Source organism: Rhopilema esculentum, chromosome 20 (assembly GCF_057945365.1).
Source record: "Rhopilema esculentum isolate cy_ngs chromosome 20, ASM5794536v1, whole genome shotgun sequence".
Classification (NCBI taxonomy): Eukaryota; Metazoa; Cnidaria; class Scyphozoa; order Rhizostomeae; family Rhizostomatidae; genus Rhopilema; species Rhopilema esculentum.
This window is the reverse complement of record NC_142834.1, coordinates 4545880-4564351: the sequence shown is the minus strand read 5'-3', so window position 1 is coordinate 4564351 and position 18472 is coordinate 4545880. Positions and strand designations below refer to the sequence as shown.

The 18472-nt window shown below is 31.1% G+C and overlaps 1 protein-coding gene across 2 annotated transcripts in view; it reads right to left on the bottom strand.

The window, feature by feature from the left end:
- The window catches only part of LOC135696566 (uncharacterized), a 173096-nt gene that overhangs the window by 66846 nt on the left and 87778 nt on the right, over positions 1-18472 (bottom strand). Inside the window, exons 3-4 of one of the 2 annotated variants that reach the window (XM_089114300.1) lie at positions 17964-18010; positions 12994-13041 (exon numbers count right to left, since the gene is read on the bottom strand). The exons of the other annotated variant lie outside the window; for it this stretch is intronic. Of the exons in view, the coding sequence (XP_088970426.1) occupies positions 12994-13041; positions 17964-17969 (54 nt within the window). The 5' untranslated portion in view covers positions 17970-18010. The remainder of the gene's footprint in view (positions 1-12993; positions 13042-17963; positions 18011-18472) is intronic. 2 annotated transcript variants of the gene reach the window in all.

The following is an 18472-nucleotide window of genomic DNA, read 5'->3' as shown; positions in this document are numbered from 1 at the left end:
TTAATGGATTGAAAGAAGGAGTTTTAAGTGAGGATTATCAAGGATTAATTTAACGAAAAGAGGACAGGGGCAGAACAACAAATAATGCTCTAAAGTATCAAAGAGAAAAAAAGAAAAACAAAAAGATTTAATGGATTGAAAGAAGGAGTTTTAAGTGAGGATTATCAAGGATTAATTTAACGAAAAGAGGACGGGGGCAAAACAACAAATAATGCTCTAAAGTATTATAGAGAAAAAAAGAAAAATAAAAAGATTTAATGAATTGAAAGAAGGAGTTTTAAGTGAGGATTATCAAGGATTAATTTAACGAAAAGAGGACAGGGGCAGAACAACAAATAATGCTCTAAAGTATCAAAGAGAAAAAAAGAAAAATAAAAAGATTTAATGGATTGAAAGAAGGAGTTTCAAGTGAGGATTATCAAGGATTAATTTAACGAAAAGAGGACAGGGGCAGAACAACAAATAATGCTCTAAAGTATCAAAGAGAAAAAAAGAAAAATGAAAAGATTTAAAGGATTGAAAGAAGGAGTTTCAAGTGAGGAGTATGAAGGATTAATTTAACGAAAAGAGGACGGGGGCAGAACAACAAATATTGCGCTAAAGTATCAAAGAGAAAAAAAGAAAAATAAAAAGATTTAATGGATTTAAAGAAAGAGTTTCAAGTGAAAAAATCAAGGATTAATTTAACGAAAAGAGGACGGGGGCAGCACAACAAATAATGCTCTAAAGTATCAAAGAGAAAAAAAGAAAAATAAAAAGATTTAATGGATTGAAAGAAGGAGTTTGAGGTGAGGATTATCAAGGATTAATTTAACGAAAAGAGGACAGGGGCAGAACAACAAATAATGCTCTAAAGTATCAAAGAGAAAAAAAGAAAAATAAAAAGATTTAAAGGATTGAAAGAAGGAGTTTCAAGTGAGGAGTATGAAGGATTAATTTAACGAAAAGAGGACGGGGGCAGAACAAAAAAAAAAGCGCTAAAGTATCAAAGAGAAAAAAAGAAAAATAAAAAGATTTAATGGATTTAAAGAAAGAGTTTCAAGTGAAAAAATCAAGGATTAATTTAACGAAAAGAGGACGGGGGCAGCACAACAAATAATGCTCTAAAGTATCAAAGAGAAAAAAAGAAAAATAAAAAGATTTAATGGATTGAAAGAAGGAGTTTTAAGTGAGGATTATCAAGGATTAATTTAACGAAAAGAGGACGGGGGCAGCACAACAAATAATGCTCTAAAGTATCAAAGAGAAAAAAAGAAAAAAAAAGATTTAATGGATTTAAAGAAGGAGTTTAAAGTGGGGATTATCAAGGATTTATTTAACGAAAAGAGGACGGGGGCAGCACAACAAATAATGCTCTAAAGTATTGAAGAGAAAAAAAGAAAAATAAAAAGATTTAATGGATTGAAAGAAGGAGTTTTAAGTGAGGATTATCAAGGATTAATTTAACGAAAAGAGGACAGGGGCAGAACAACAAATAATGCTCTAAAGTATCAAAGAGAAAAAAAGAAAAATAAAAAGATTTAAAGGATTGAAAGAAGGAGTTTTAAGTGAGGATTATCAAGGATTAATTTAACGAAAAGAGGACGGGGGCAGCAGAACAAATAATGCTCTAAAGTATCAAAGAGAAAAAAAGAAAAATAAAAAGATTTAATGGATTGAAAGAAGGAGTTTTAAGTGAGGATTATCAAGGATTAATTTAACGAAAAGAGGACAGGGGCAGAACAACAAATAATGCTCTAAAGTATCAAAGAGAAAAAAAGAAAAATAAAAAGATTTAATGGATTGAAAGAAGGAGTTTTAAGTGAGGATTATCAAGGATTAATTTAACGAAAAGAGGACGGGGGCAAAACAACAAATAATGCTCTAAAGTATTATAGAGAAAAAAAGAAAAATAAAAAGATTTAATGGATTGAAAGAAGGAGTTTTAAGTGAGGATTATCAAGGATTAATTTAACGAAAAGAGGACAGGGGCAGAACAACAAATAATGCTCTAAAGTATCAAAGAGAAAAAAAGAAAAATAAAAAGATTTAAAGGATTGAAAGAAGGAGTTTCAAGTGAGGAGTATGAAGGATTAATTTAACGAAAAGAGGACGGGGGCAGAACAACAAATATTGCGCTAAAGTATCAAAGAGAAAAAAAGAAAAATAAAAAGATTTAATGGATTTAAAGAAAGAGTTTCAAGTGAAAAAATCAAGGATTAATTCAACGAAAAGAGGACGGGGGCAGCACAACAAATAATGCTCTAAAGTATCAAAGAGAAAAAAAGAAAAAGAAAAAGATTTAATGGATTAAAAGAAGGAGTTTTAAGTGAGGATTATCAAGAATTAATTTAACGAAAAGAGGACAGGGGCAGAACAACAAATAATGCTCTAAAGTATCAAAGAGAAAAAAAGAAAAAGAAAAAGATTTAATGGATTAAAAGAAGGAGTTTTAAGTGAGGATTATCAAGGATTAATTTAACGAAAAGAGGACGGGGGCAGAACAACAAATAATGCTCTAAAGTATCAAAGAGAAAAAAAGAAAAATAAAAAGATTTAATGGATTAAAAGAAGGAGTTTTAAGTGAGGATTATCAAGGATTAATTTAACGAAAAGAGGACGGGGGCAGAACAACAAATAATGCTCTAAAGTATCAAAGAGAAAAAAAGAAAAATAAAAAGATTTAATAGATTAAAAGAAGGAGTTTTAAGTGAGGATTATCAAGGATAAATTTAACGAAAAGAGGACGGGGGCAAAACAACAAATAATGCTCTAAAGTATTAAAGAGAAAAAAAGAAAAATAAAAAGATTTAATGGATTGAAAGAAGGAGTTTTAAGTGAGGATTATCAAGGATTAATTTAACGAAAAGAGGACGGGGGCAAAACAACAAATAATGCTCTAAAGTATTAAAGAGAAAAAAAGAAAAATAAAAAGATTTAATGGATTGAAAGAAGGAGTTTTAAGTGAGGATTATCAAAGATTAATTTAACGAAAAGAGGACAGGGGCAGAACAACAAATAATGCTCTAAAGTATTAAAGAGAAAAAAAGAAAAATAAAAAGATTTAATGGATTGAAAGAAGGAGTTTTAAGTGAGGATTATCAAAGATTAATTTAACGAAAAGAGGACAGGGGCAGAACAACAAATAATGCTCTAAAGTATTAAAGAGAAAAAAAGAAAAATAAAAAGATTTAATGGATTGAAAGAAGGAGTTTTAAGTGAGGATTATCAAAGATTAATTTAACGAAAAGAGGACAGGGGCAGAACAACAAATAATGCTCTAAAGTATTAAAGAGAAAAAAAGAAAAATAAAAAGATTTAATGGATTGAAAGAAGGAGTTTTAAGTGAGGATTATCACGGATTAATTTAACGAAAAGAGGACGGTGGCAGAACAACAAATAATGCTCTAAAGTATTAAAGAGAAAAAAAGAAAAATAAAAAGATTTAATGGATTGAAAGAAGGAGTTTTAAGTGAGGATTATCAAGGATTAATTTAACAAAAAGAGGACAGGGGCAGAACAACAAATAATGCTCTAAAGTATTAAAGAGAAAAAAAGAAAAATAAAAAGATTTAATGGATTGAGAGAAGGAGTTTTAAGTGAGGATTATCAAGGATTAATTTAACGAAAAGAGGACAGGGGCAGAACAACAAATATTGCGCTAAAGTATCAAAGAGAAAAAAAGAAAAATAAAAAGATTTAATGGATTTAAAGAAAGAGTTTCAAGTGAAAAAATCAAGGATTAATTGAACGAAAAGAGGACGGGGGCAGCACAACAAATAATGCTCTAAAGTATCAAAGAGAAAAAAAGAAAAATAAAAAGATTTAATGGATTGAAAGAAGGAGTTTCAAGTGAGGATTATCAAGGATTAATTTAACGAAAAGAGGACAGGGGCAGAACAACAAATAATGCTCTAAAGTATCAAAGAGAAAAAAAGAAAAATAAAAAGATTTAAAGGATTGAAAGAAGGAGTTTCAAGTGAGGAGTATGAAGGATTAATTTAACGAAAAGAGGACGGGGGCAGAACAACAAATAATGCTCTAAAGTATCAAAGAGAAAAAAAGAAAAAGAAAAAGATTTAATGGATTAAAAGAAGGAGTTTTAAGTGAGGATTATCAAGGATTAATTTAACGAAAAGAGGACGGGGGCAGAACAACAAATAATGCTCTAAAGTATCAAAGAGAAAAAAAGAAAAATAAAAAGATTTAATGGATTTAAAGAAAGAGTTTCAAGTGAAAAAATCAAGGATTAATTGAACGAAAAGAGGACAGGGGCAGAACAACAAATAATGCTCTAAAGTATCAAAGAGAAAAAAAGAAAAATAAAAAGATTTAAAGGATTGAAAGAAGGAGTTTCAAGTGAGGAGTATGAAGGATTAATTTAACGAAAAGAGGACGGGGGCAGAACAACAAATATTGCGCTAAAGTATCAAAGAGAAAAAAAGAAAAATAAAAAGATTTAATGGATTTAAAGAAAGAGTTTCAAGTGAAAAAATCAAGGATTAATTTAACGAAAAGAGGACGGGGGCAGCACAACAAATAATGCTCTAAAGTATCAAAGAGAAAAAAAGAAAAAAAAAAAGATTTAATGGATTGAAAGAAGGAGTTTTAAGTGAGGATTATCAAGGATTAATTTAACGAAAAGAGGACAGGGGCAGAACAACAAATAATGCTCTAAAGTATCAAAGAGAAAAAAAGAAAAATAAAAAGATTTAAAGGATTGAAAGAAGGAGTTTCAAGTGAGGAGTATGAAGGATTAATTTAACGAAAAGAGGACGGGGGCAGAACAACAAATATTGCGCTAAAGTATCAAAGAGAAAAAAAGAAAAATAAAAAGATTTAATGGATTTAAAGAAAGAGTTTCAAGTGAAAAAATCAAGGATTAATTTAACGAAAAGAGGACGGGGGCAGCACAACAAATAATGCTCTAAAGTATCAAAGAGAAAAAAAGAAAAATAAAAAGATTTAATGGATTGAAAGAAGGAGTTTTAAGTGAGGATTATCAAGGATTAATTTAACGAAAAGAGGACAGGGGCAGAACAACAAATAATGCTCTAAAGTATCAAAGAGAAAAAAAGAAAAACAAAAAGATTTAATGGATTGAAAGAAGGAGTTTTAAGTGAGGATTATCAAGGATTAATTTAACGAAAAGAGGACGGGGGCAAAACAACAAATAATGCTCTAAAGTATTATAGAGAAAAAAAGAAAAATAAAAAGATTTAATGAATTGAAAGAAGGAGTTTTAAGTGAGGATTATCAAGGATTAATTTAACGAAAAGAGGACAGGGGCAGAACAACAAATAATGCTCTAAAGTATCAAAGAGAAAAAAAGAAAAATAAAAAGATTTAATGGATTGAAAGAAGGAGTTTCAAGTGAGGATTATCAAGGATTAATTTAACGAAAAGAGGACAGGGGCAGAACAACAAATAATGCTCTAAAGTATCAAAGAGAAAAAAAGAAAAATGAAAAGATTTAAAGGATTGAAAGAAGGAGTTTCAAGTGAGGAGTATGAAGGATTAATTTAACGAAAAGAGGACGGGGGCAGAACAACAAATATTGCGCTAAAGTATCAAAGAGAAAAAAAGAAAAATAAAAAGATTTAATGGATTTAAAGAAAGAGTTTCAAGTGAAAAAATCAAGGATTAATTTAACGAAAAGAGGACGGGGGCAGCACAACAAATAATGCTCTAAAGTATCAAAGAGAAAAAAAGAAAAATAAAAAGATTTAATGGATTGAAAGAAGGAGTTTTAAGTGAGGATTATCAAGGATTAATTTAACGAAAAGAGGACAGGGGCAGAACAACAAATAATGCTCTAAAGTATCAAAGAGAAAAAAAGAAAAATAAAAAGATTTAAAGGATTGAAAGAAGGAGTTTCAAGTGAGGAGTATGAAGGATTAATTTAACGAAAAGAGGACGGGGGCAGAACAACAAATATTGCGCTAAAGTATCAAAGAGAAAAAAAGAAAAATAAAAAGATTTAATGGATTTAAAGAAAGAGTTTCAAGTGAAAAAATCAAGGATTAATTTAACGAAAAGAGGACGGGGGCAGCACAACAAATAATGCTCTAAAGTATCAAAGAGAAAAAAAGAAAAATAAAAAGATTTAATGGATTGAAAGAAGGAGTTTTAAGTGAGGATTATCAAGGATTAATTTAACGAAAAGAGGACAGGGGCAGAACAACAAATAATGCTCTAAAGTATCAAAGAGAAAAAAAGAAAAACAAAAAGATTTAATGGATTGAAAGAAGGAGTTTTAAGTGAGGATTATCAAGGATTAATTTAACGAAAAGAGGACGGGGGCAAAACAACAAATAATGCTCTAAAGTATTATAGAGAAAAAAAGAAAAATAAAAAGATTTAATGAATTGAAAGAAGGAGTTTTAAGTGAGGATTATCAAGGATTAATTTAACGAAAAGAGGACAGGGGCAGAACAACAAATAATGCTCTAAAGTATCAAAGAGAAAAAAAGAAAAATAAAAAGATTTAATGGATTGAAAGAAGGAGTTTCAAGTGAGGATTATCAAGGATTAATTTAACGAAAAGAGGACAGGGGCAGAACAACAAATAATGCTCTAAAGTATCAAAGAGAAAAAAAGAAAAATGAAAAGATTTAAAGGATTGAAAGAAGGAGTTTCAAGTGAGGAGTATGAAGGATTAATTTAACGAAAAGAGGACGGGGGCAGAACAACAAATATTGCGCTAAAGTATCAAAGAGAAAAAAAGAAAAATAAAAAGATTTAATGGATTTAAAGAAAGAGTTTCAAGTGAAAAAATCAAGGATTAATTTAACGAAAAGAGGACGGGGGCAGCACAACAAATAATGCTCTAAAGTATCAAAGAGAAAAAAAGAAAAATAAAAAGATTTAATGGATTGAAAGAAGGAGTTTGAGGTGAGGATTATCAAGGATTAATTTAACGAAAAGAGGACAGGGGCAGAACAACAAATAATGCTCTAAAGTATCAAAGAGAAAAAAAGAAAAATAAAAAGATTTAAAGGATTGAAAGAAGGAGTTTCAAGTGAGGAGTATGAAGGATTAATTTAACGAAAAGAGGACGGGGGCAGAACAAAAAAAAAAGCGCTAAAGTATCAAAGAGAAAAAAAGAAAAATAAAAAGATTTAATGGATTTAAAGAAAGAGTTTCAAGTGAAAAAATCAAGGATTAATTTAACGAAAAGAGGACGGGGGCAGCACAACAAATAATGCTCTAAAGTATCAAAGAGAAAAAAAGAAAAATAAAAAGATTTAATGGATTGAAAGAAGGAGTTTTAAGTGAGGATTATCAAGGATTAATTTAACGAAAAGAGGACGGGGGCAGCACAACAAATAATGCTCTAAAGTATCAAAGAGAAAAAAAGAAAAAAAAAGATTTAATGGATTTAAAGAAGGAGTTTAAAGTGGGGATTATCAAGGATTTATTTAACGAAAAGAGGACGGGGGCAGCACAACAAATAATGCTCTAAAGTATTGAAGAGAAAAAAAGAAAAATAAAAAGATTTAATGGATTGAAAGAAGGAGTTTTAAGTGAGGATTATCAAGGATTAATTTAACGAAAAGAGGACAGGGGCAGAACAACAAATAATGCTCTAAAGTATCAAAGAGAAAAAAAGAAAAATAAAAAGATTTAAAGGATTGAAAGAAGGAGTTTTAAGTGAGGATTATCAAGGATTAATTTAACGAAAAGAGGACGGGGGCAGCAGAACAAATAATGCTCTAAAGTATCAAAGAGAAAAAAAGAAAAATAAAAAGATTTAATGGATTGAAAGAAGGAGTTTTAAGTGAGGATTATCAAGGATTAATTTAACGAAAAGAGGACAGGGGCAGAACAACAAATAATGCTCTAAAGTATCAAAGAGAAAAAAAGAAAAATAAAAAGATTTAATGGATTGAAAGAAGGAGTTTTAAGTGAGGATTATCAAGGATTAATTTAACGAAAAGAGGACGGGGGCAAAACAACAAATAATGCTCTAAAGTATTATAGAGAAAAAAAGAAAAATAAAAAGATTTAATGGATTAAAAGAAGGAGTTTTAAGTGAGGATTATCAAGGATTAATTTAACGAAAAGAGGACAGGGGCAGAACAACAAATAATGCTCTAAAGTATCAAAGAGAAAAAAAGAAAAATAAAAAGATTTAAAGGATTGAAAGAAGGAGTTTCAAGTGAGGAGTATGAAGGATTAATTTAACGAAAAGAGGACGGGGGCAGAACAACAAATATTGCGCTAAAGTATCAAAGAGAAAAAAAGAAAAATAAAAAGATTTAATGGATTTAAAGAAAGAGTTTCAAGTGAAAAAATCAAGGATTAATTCAACGAAAAGAGGACGGGGGCAGCACAACAAATAATGCTCTAAAGTATCAAAGAGAAAAAAAGAAAAAGAAAAAGATTTAATGGATTAAAAGAAGGAGTTTTAAGTGAGGATTATCAAGAATTAATTTAACGAAAAGAGGACAGGGGCAGAACAACAAATAATGCTCTAAAGTATCAAAGAGAAAAAAAGAAAAAGAAAAAGATTTAAAGGATTGAAAGAAGGAGTTTCAAGTGAGGAGTATGAAGGATTAATTTAACGAAAAGAGGACGGGGGCAGAACAACAAATATTGCGCTAAAGTATCAAAGAGAAAAAAAGAAAAATAAAAAGATTTAATGGATTTAAAGAAAGAGTTTCAAGTGAAAAAATCAAGGATTAATTCAACGAAAAGAGGACGGGGGCAGCACAACAAATAATGCTCTAAAGTATCAAAGAGAAAAAAAGAAAAAGAAAAAGATTTAATGGATTAAAAGAAGGAGTTTTAAGTGAGGATTATCAAGGATTAATTTAACGAAAAGAGGACAGGGGCAGAACAACAAATAATGCTCTAAAGTATTATAGAGAAAAAAAGAAAAATAAAAAGATTTAATGGATTGAAAGAAGGAGTTTTAAGTGAGGATTATCAAGGATTAATTTAACGAAAAGAGGACAGGGGCAGAACAACAAATAATGCTCTAAAGTATCAAAGAGAAAAAAAGAAAAATAAAAAGATTTAAAGGATTGAAAGAAGGAGTTTCAAGTGAGGAGTATGAAGGATTAATTTAACGAAAAGAGGACGGGGGCAGAACAACAAATATTGCGCTAAAGTATCAAAGAGAAAAAAAGAAAAATAAAAAGATTTAATGGATTTAAAGAAAGAGTTTCAAGTGAAAAAATCAAGGATTAATTCAACGAAAAGAGGACGGGGGCAGCACAACAAATAATGCTCTAAAGTATCAAAGAGAAAAAAAGAAAAAGAAAAAGATTTAATGGATTAAAGAAGGAGTTTTAAGTGAGGATTATCAAGAATTAATTTAACGAAAAGAGGACAGGGGCAGAACAACAAATAATGCTCTAAAGTATCAAAGAGAAAAAAAGAAAAAGAAAAAGATTTAATGGATTAAAAGAAGGAGTTTTAAGTGAGGATTATCAAGGATTGTTTTAACGAAAAGAGGACGGGGGCAGAACAACAAATAATGCTCTAAAGTATCAAAGAGAAAAAAAGAAAAATAAAAAGATTTAATGGATTAAAAGAAGGAGTTTTAAGTGAGGATTATCAAGGATTAATTTAACGAAAAGAGGACGGGGGCAGAACAACAAATAATGCTCTAAAGTATCAAAGAGAAAAAAAGAAAAATAAAAAGATTTAATAGATTAAAAGAAGGAGTTTTAAGTGAGGATTATCAAGGATAAATTTAACGAAAAGAGGACGGGGGCAAAACAACAAATAATGCTCTAAAGTATTAAAGAGAAAAAAAGAAAAATAAAAAGATTTAATGGATTGAAAGAAGGAGTTTTAAGTGAGGATTATCAAGGATTAATTTAACGAAAAGAGGACGGGGGCAAAACAACAAATAATGCTCTAAAGTATTAAAGAGAAAAAAAGAAAAATAAAAAGATTTAATGGATTGAAAGAAGGAGTTTTAAGTGAGGATTATCAAAGATTAATTTAACGAAAAGAGGACAGGGGCAGAACAACAAATAATGCTCTAAAGTATTAAAGAGAAAAAAAGAAAAATAAAAAGATTTAATGGATTGAAAGAAGGAGTTTTAAGTGAGGATTATCAAGGATTAATTTAACGAAAAGAGGACGGGGGCAAAACAACAAATTATGCTCTAAAGTATTAAAGAGAAAAAAAGAAAAATAAAAAGATTTAATGGATTGAAAGAAGGAGTTTTAAGTGAGGATTATCAAGGATTAATTTAACGAAAAGAGGACGGGGGCAAAACAACAAATAATGCTCTAAAGTATTAAAGAGAAAAAAAGAAAAATAAAAAGATTTAATGGATTGAAAGAAGGAGTTTTAAGTGAGGATTATCAAGGATTAATTTAACAAAAAGAGGACAGGGGCAGAACAACAAATAATGCTCTAAAGTATTAAAGAGAAAAAAAGAAAAATAAAAAGATTTAATGGATTGAGAGAAGGAGTTTTAAGTGAGGATTATCAAGGATTAATTTAACGAAAAGAGGACAGGGGCAGAACAACAAATAATGCTCTAAAGTATTAAAGAGAAAAAAAGAAAAATAAAAAGATTTAATGGATTGAAAGAAGGAGTTTTAGGTGAGGATTATCAAGGATTAATTTAACGAAAAGAGGACGGGGGCAAAACAACAAATAATGCTCTAAAGTATTAAAGAGAAAAAAAGAAAAATAACAAGATTTAATGGATTGAAAGAAGGAGTTTCAAGTGAGGATTATCAAGGATCAATTTAACGAAAAGAAGACGGGGGCAAAACAACAAATAATGCTCTAAAGTATTAAAAAGAAAAAAAGAAAAATAAAAAGATTTAATGGATTGAAAGAAGGAGTTTTAAGTGAGGATTATCAAGGATTAATTTAACGAAAAGAGGACAGGGGCAGAACAACAAATAATGCTCTAAAGTATCAAAGAGAAAAAAAGAAAAATAAAAAGATTTAAAGGATTGAAAGAAGGAGTTTCAAGTGAGGAGTATGAAGGATTAATTTAACGAAAAGAGGACGGGGGCAGAACAACAAATAATGCTCTAAAGTATTAAAGAGAAAAAAAGAAAAATAAAAAGATTTAATGGATTGAAAGAAGGAGTTTTAAGTGAGGATTATCAAGGATTAATTTAACGAAAAGAGGACAGGGGCAGAACAACAAATAATGCTCTAAAGTATCAAAGAGAAAAAAAGAAAAATAAAAAGATTTAATGGATTGAAAGAAGGAGTTTTAAGTGAGGATTATCAAGGATTAATTTAACGAAAAGAGGACGGGGGCAAAACAACAAATAATGCTCTAAAGTATTAAAGAGAAAAAAAGAAAAATAAAAAGATTTAATGGATTGAAAGAAGGAGTTTTAAGTGAGGATTATCAAGGATTAATTTAACGAAAAGAGGACGGGGGCAAAACAACAAATAATGCTCTAAAGTATCAAAGAGAAAAAAAGAAAAATAAAAAGATTTAATGGATTGAAAGAAGGAGTTTTAAGTGAGGATTATCAAGGATTAATTTAACGAAAAGAGGACAGGGGCAGAACAACAAATAATGCTCTAAAGTATCAAAGAGAAAAAAAGAAAAATAAAAAGATTTAAAGGATTGAAAGAAGGAGTTTCAAGTGAGGAGTATGAAGGATTAATTTAACGAAAAGAGGACGGGGGCAGAACAACAAATATTGCGCTAAAGTATCAAAGAGAAAAAAAGAAAAATAAAAAGATTTAATGGATTTAAAGAAAGAGTTTCAAGTGAAAAAATCAAGGATTAATTGAACGAAAAGAGGACGGGGGCAGCACAACAAATAATGCTCTAAAGTATCAAAGAGAAAAAAAGAAAAATAAAAAGATTTAATGGATTGAAAGAAGGAGTTTCAAGTGAGGATTATCAAGGATTAATTTAACGAAAAGAGGACAGGGGCAGAACAACAAATAATGCTCTAAAGTATCAAAGAGAAAAAAAGAAAAATAAAAAGATTTAAAGGATTGAAAGAAGGAGTTTCAAGTGAGGAGTATGAAGGATTAATTTAACGAAAAGAGGACGGGGGCAGAACAACAAATATTGCGCTAAAGTATCAAAGAGAAAAAAAGAAAAATAAAAAGATTTAATGGATTTAAAGAAAGAGTTTCAAGTGAAAAAATCAAGGATTAATTTAACGAAAAGAGGACGGGGGCAGCACAACAAATAATGCTCTAAAGTATCAAAGAGAAAAAAAGAAAAATAAAAAGATTTAATGGATTGAAAGAAGGAGTTTTAAGTGAGGATTATCAAGGATTAATTTAACGAAAAGAGGACAGGGGCAGAACAACAAATAATGCTCTAAAGTATCAAAGAGAAAAAAAGAAAAATAAAAAGATTTAAAGGATTGAAAGAAGGAGTTTCAAGTGAGGAGTATGAAGGATTAATTTAACGAAAAGAGGACGGGGGCAGAACAACAAATATTGCGCTAAAGTATCAAAGAGAAAAAAAGAAAAATAAAAAGATTTAATGGATTTAAAGAAAGAGTTTCAAGTGAAAAAATCAAGGATTAATTTAACGAAAAGAGGACGGGGGCAGCACAACAAATAATGCTCTAAAGTATCAAAGAGAAAAAAAGAAAAATAAAAAGATTTAATGGATTGAAAGAAGGAGTTTTAAGTGAGGATTATCAAGGATTAATTTAACGAAAAGAGGACGGGGGCAGCACAACAAATAATGCTCTAAAGTATCAAAGAGAAAAAAAGAAAAAAAAAGATTTAATGGATTTAAAGAAGGAGTTTAAAGTGGGGATTATCAAGGATTTTTTTAACGAAAAGAGGACGGGGGCAGCACAACAAATAATGCTCTAAAGTATTGAAGAGAAAAAAAGAAAAATAAAAAGATTTAATGGATTTAAAGAAGGACTTTGAAAAGAAGATAATCAAGGATTAATTTAACGAAAAGAGGACGGGGGCAGAACAAAAAATAATGCTCTAAAGTATTAAAAAAGAAAAATAAAAAGAATAGAATCAAATGTTTAGATTAGGAAGACAAAGCAGGTATTTTCTTAAAAAGTGAACAAAATAGCACTTACCATGCCCTCGTCATTCATACACAAGTCTCCGTAACCAAGTATTATGATCTGCAACAGAATTCATATTTTGAGAGTTTTTACGAAGAAAAAGGGTTTTGATATCTGGGCTGGGGTTTGAATTGTTCTCTGTAATGTGCCATGTGACTCTCCTTCTCTATTTGCCAACTGTGGTCCCTTTTGGACAAACACCCAGAAAGTTGGAGAAAAAAGGGAAGGCATTTTATTTCTGGTTGTAGTTTTAAAAACTTGGAACAAGACCCCAGTCAGGGTACTCTTTGTTCTCTGTTCTCAGGGATTCTTTGTTCTCAGGTGCCATATGCTTCTAACTTTTACAGCAGAATCGCACAGTCAGTAGTGTAAAATGCTTTTCTAAGAATATGGCTAATTGAGATACACATTATATATTGACACCAAAAGCCAATAGTTTTAATGCATTAATAATATATTACCCATTATTTTACAAGAATGATGAAGACTCAGAACAAAGACTTCCATCACGTGTTCCATTTCTCAAAGGTTTCAGGTCCAGGGGCTATTTGAAAATCGAATTCTTAAGGACTATGTAGCATGCTGAAAACCATAGTTTTTACAAGGATAATGGAAATACAGTAAAGTCAATACCACGTAGCAGGGTAGACATAATTGGAGGGCCAGGGGGGAGGGGGGAGTTTAGTTCATGAGCTCAGTTAAAAGTAAAGCTTACGCAACATAAACAGATAGAAATTAATAACAAAATCGAATGGTTTCAGGAAGGTTCAATATGCGAAAGCCTAGCGCAACCAACTCAATGCTTGGTGCTAAGTGCATTTTAGGAATTGTTAGGTGGCTACCTTTTTCCCCTTTTTTATGCAAGAGAATATGAAATGACTTTTTAAAAAACTTTTATTGAAAGGGTTATCAAGCCAGAAGCCTTTGCTGGTGATCAGCAAAGAGCTTTCAATTACAATTATTGGGCCTCTTTTACCAAAAGGGAGACGATGCTCGTATTATACTTAGTAAGGGGTGCTCAGATTACTTTTTTTGGGTCAAGAATTTCGGCAAAGTTTATTTTAAAGATACACAATTACAGATGGCTATTCATTTATAGATATAATGTGCCCTGTGAAAAGAGAATGGAATATTTGATACCAAAATTCTTCAATAAAGTAAAACTGGGATGGTGAAGAAAAGCAGGGGATACATGAATACAAAATTAGAATCAAAGACGTTATCTCCGTTAAAGACTATAGCCGTCGTATTTGACAAAAACCTCCTGCGAGAAAAAATTGTTTTCCAGTAATTTCCTGTAACCAGTGGATTTTCAAAATTCAAATGGAAAACAGAAACAATTGTAAAACAAACCCCTTCTTGGGACCATGAATTTCTAAAGTAATTTGTTTGGTATGTTGAAATGAGAAAAATGTTAAAAAAGTAGAGAAAAATTGCAAACTGTCGTCTGGAAAATTTTTTGGGACAAATTTCATGCTGGAAATTAATTTGTTTCTGTTGCTGGTTTGAATAATATCCCTCAGTGCCAGAAATTATGGAGGGTATGCCCCCCCCCCCCCCCCCAATCAGCGATCTTGTCAGAAAATTAGGGCTTTTGTCGGATAATTGACGACCATTTAACGTCTCGAAACTACTGCGAGAAATCGTTCTGAAATGTATCTTAAGCAAATCTTAGGGGCGTAATTGCCAGATAGGGTCTGGAGCACAGGCTACCAGATTTTCTGCTCGCTTTTTGCTCGCAAGTGATCCGCACTTCCCCTTTTTTACACCAGGGGCCTCTATAACCTCTCTGTGCCCGAGCATGATGGGAAGGTAAATCTCTTCCGTGGAAGAAAAACATGAATATTGAAACAAATCGAGTGGTTTGAGGGCAATCAAAAATTAATCCCACTGAATTATTTTGAAACGGGAATTTTTTCTTCAAACGAAATCTTCAAACGCTAGAAAAATCTAGTTTGACTTCGTTAAACTTCCGAAATGGCAAAAAAATAATCTTTTATGTTGTTTGCGTATCAATTTTCATTTTTTTCATCTCCTTTGACATAAACTTACGAGGTATGCAGCTCATCTTCACTTTCTTTTCTTTTGCCCTCTGCATCCAAGAAATTCGAGTCTATGGGTTGAACCAACGCCTATACTGGCTCTTCATTCTGGTTCTCATCGAGATTTACACAGAGACTTAAAAAATATCTAGGAAACCGAAACTTTTGGCACTGAATTTTTTGTACTCCTAACGAGATATGAGCTTCGTTGTAAATGTACTTTGCAGATTATTGCATTTTCTTCAGAGGTGTATTCCAATACAGATATGCAGTGAGGAAGCATCTCTTAACGCTCCTTCAGAGTGGCTCAATAAGAATTCTTGGATTCTAGACAAACTTTGAAAGTTTGGAGCAGGCACAAAGCCAGCACTGAGAAGGTGTTGTGAGAGGTTTCCCTCAAAGAATCGAGATGCATAAAAAGACGCTCTTGTTACGCTTTTGCCATTTCGGCAACAACTCCCTTTTCATGTAAAATAAGTCACTTAAATAATAATATACAAACAAAAGATGATTAAGGGCTAAGAAAATATGATAGGTTCATTCATTTAATTAAACACGAAAACGAGACTACGGATACTAAATTGTCCAATCATATTAGAGGAGGCTATTCCTGTTACAGTGTGGTGTTGGTGGGGGGGGGGGGGGGGGGGTTTAAGCCGAGCAAAGGAAAGATCAGCATGTCATTGATCGAAACGAAAGCGTTCGTTGCTTGTTCTTTTGAGGTAAAAAATTCAGTAAAAGTATTGTAAAGCCTTCAAGGACTTTTTATCTCGTACTTGGCTGAGAGTTTTTGGAATGAAAACGTTTTAACATTTATTTTTGTAATTTTCCTTTGTTGTATAAAAAAGTATGATGAAGTCAGCCCCGTAGAGCCATATGCTTTTATCATTAAAAACTTTCATTTTCATACCGGCAATACACATTATGGACTCCGAACTGGGGTTTAGTGCTAGGGGTCTCAGGGCAGTGGTGGCGCTAGAAATTCCCCGACGGAGGGACTTGATCTTCAGACAAGGAGGTTAGGCAATCGAAAAGAAAACATGGAATCCCAGTTGCACAAACATTTAGATTATGAAAGGACATGAATTTAACAAACAAGAAAGAGCATCTATTCAGAGATTATGGATTAATATTTCATGTGGGTTACTCGCTTTTATAATAAAATGTCCCTAAAAAACAAAGACATAAATGAAGAAAGTTCTTTGTAGATCTTTCCGTGATATTTCTATATTCTCAATATTCTAAACTTTTCTGAGTAATAAAAAGACGTCATTTAATAATATGGTAGTTTGCAAATTATTGTTCGTGTCACAGTAAACAAGTCCAAGAAAGATAATACCTGAGGCGGCACCATAGTTACCGCAGAAGGCGGATAAATTTTCGAATTTTACTGATCCTAGTTCGCTGGAAAATGCAATCATTGATGCAATTGTTCTACCTTTTAATACAACCTTACTCTGAGAATTAATGTCCACAGGCAGAATGCTATTTGATGGTTTTAATCGATTTTCTAGTAATCATTCTCGTCATTCGCGCACCCTACATTGAAACATTGTAATGGGGGGTTTGGTTCTCACTGGTTTCAGTTTGCCAATTCAAACATGTCTCTTGAGATCTCCTGAAATTCTGACTTTCTAGAGTAAAGTTCCAGTTAAGACCCCTATACTGAAGCCTTCAAACAGGTAACAACTTCCCCTTGTACTGGAGTATACTTTGCAGGTGTGAACAGAAAATAGACCTTAGAAAAGTAATTTGACATCATTGTTGGCTTTATTATCCAAGGAAGTCTATTTTAAAATCAACCACTAGACTATTTGTGATAAATTAGAACAGGGTCCTATTGAATACAATGCTCTCTGTTTAAGGGATAGTTCTTTAATTGTCCAATATAAGTTCTTTCTCTGACCTTACTTACATGATAATTGTCAAAGTATTATTTGCATGAAAATTAATGAAACATTCATTAAAAGTAAGGCAAAATGTCCGAACTACTAAATGTTCAAGATGCTTTGAAAAATAGCAGTGATGTTGAAACCAACTCAGATTCACAACGTATTCAGTCCCACAAGATAGACCGTTTTCGGCTTTTTGGCATAGGAGAGTGTACCATGGTGTTTGTACATAATGGTCTTATTTTAAGTATGACAGGTACCCCTAAAAATTATCTGACTGCTTGTAGGACAGGATAAGATTAAACCACCTCACAATTCACTAGGTAGAATGCAAATTTGAATCTAATTAAAAAAATTCACTGTATGAAATTAGTAACCAATTGTCTTATTTCAAGAATATCAGATACCAAAAAATGAAACCCCTAAATCTTCCCTGACTACTTGAAGGATGGGATAAAATTAAACTAGAGCACAATTCATTACATACTAACACAATTTTGGATCTGATTAAAAAATATTTGAAATTCTCTTAAAGAAATTGGTAGCTAAGTGTCCTAAATCTAGAATGACAGCTACCAAAATAAAAAAACTACTAAAAATTCTCTGATTGCTTCAACAAAAAGATAACATTAACCAAGTGTATAATTCATAACGATTTTAAAATCCTTGGATGAAAGCGTACAATTTATTACCTAGAATCCAATTTTGAATGTAACTAAAAAAATAGTTTGAATTCATTGAATGAAATTGTTAGCCAATGGAATGACGGATACCAAAATAAAAAAAACAATATTTTGAAAAAGGAACTAAGAAATTTTTCATAGAATCTGTGACAAAAAATGTTTCACTTCAAACACCTTGAAATGAGTTAAAATACATTCCAAACACCATTAGAAGTGCTCTTGATAAACTGCTAGGAAAAATTTGGAACAAAGCACCAAGTCATTTGAAAATGTTTCTGACAGTGAATTTGTGAAAGAGCTTCAAACATTTGAAAAACTTCTAAATAAAGTTCATGGTCTTAAAGTAAGAAAAAACTAAAAAATACCTCCATTTAGCTTTCTCAAGACATTTGTGTTATCTTCCAAGTGATGTCTGAAAAAAAAAATTCATCAACATTAAAAAACTATGACCTGCAAGAAGATTAAAGATATTGCAATGTTTGATAAAGGTAAAACTTTCACTCCAAACAACCGAATTAGCCTCATGATATGTTCTTAACAGCACTTCTTGGGAGTTTTCTATTAAATATTTTCAAATAAAGAAGCACAAACATTTTTAAATATAGCTGTGACTGCTGACCTGTTTAGAAAAATAAAAAGAATCCAAAAATTTTGCAAAATTTTATTGTCATTTGAGAAATCTTGAAATGTGTAAAAATACATTATCAAAACCATTAGAAATTTTTTTGATGAATTTCTAGATCATATTTCGAAAGAAGAACATGAGTAATTTTTCAAAAATATCTGTGACCACAGACGTTTCAAAAAAGTTCAAGAATCCAAAAACTTTATAAAAATTCTTTTTCGCTTGAAAACCCTTTAAATGCGTGAAAAT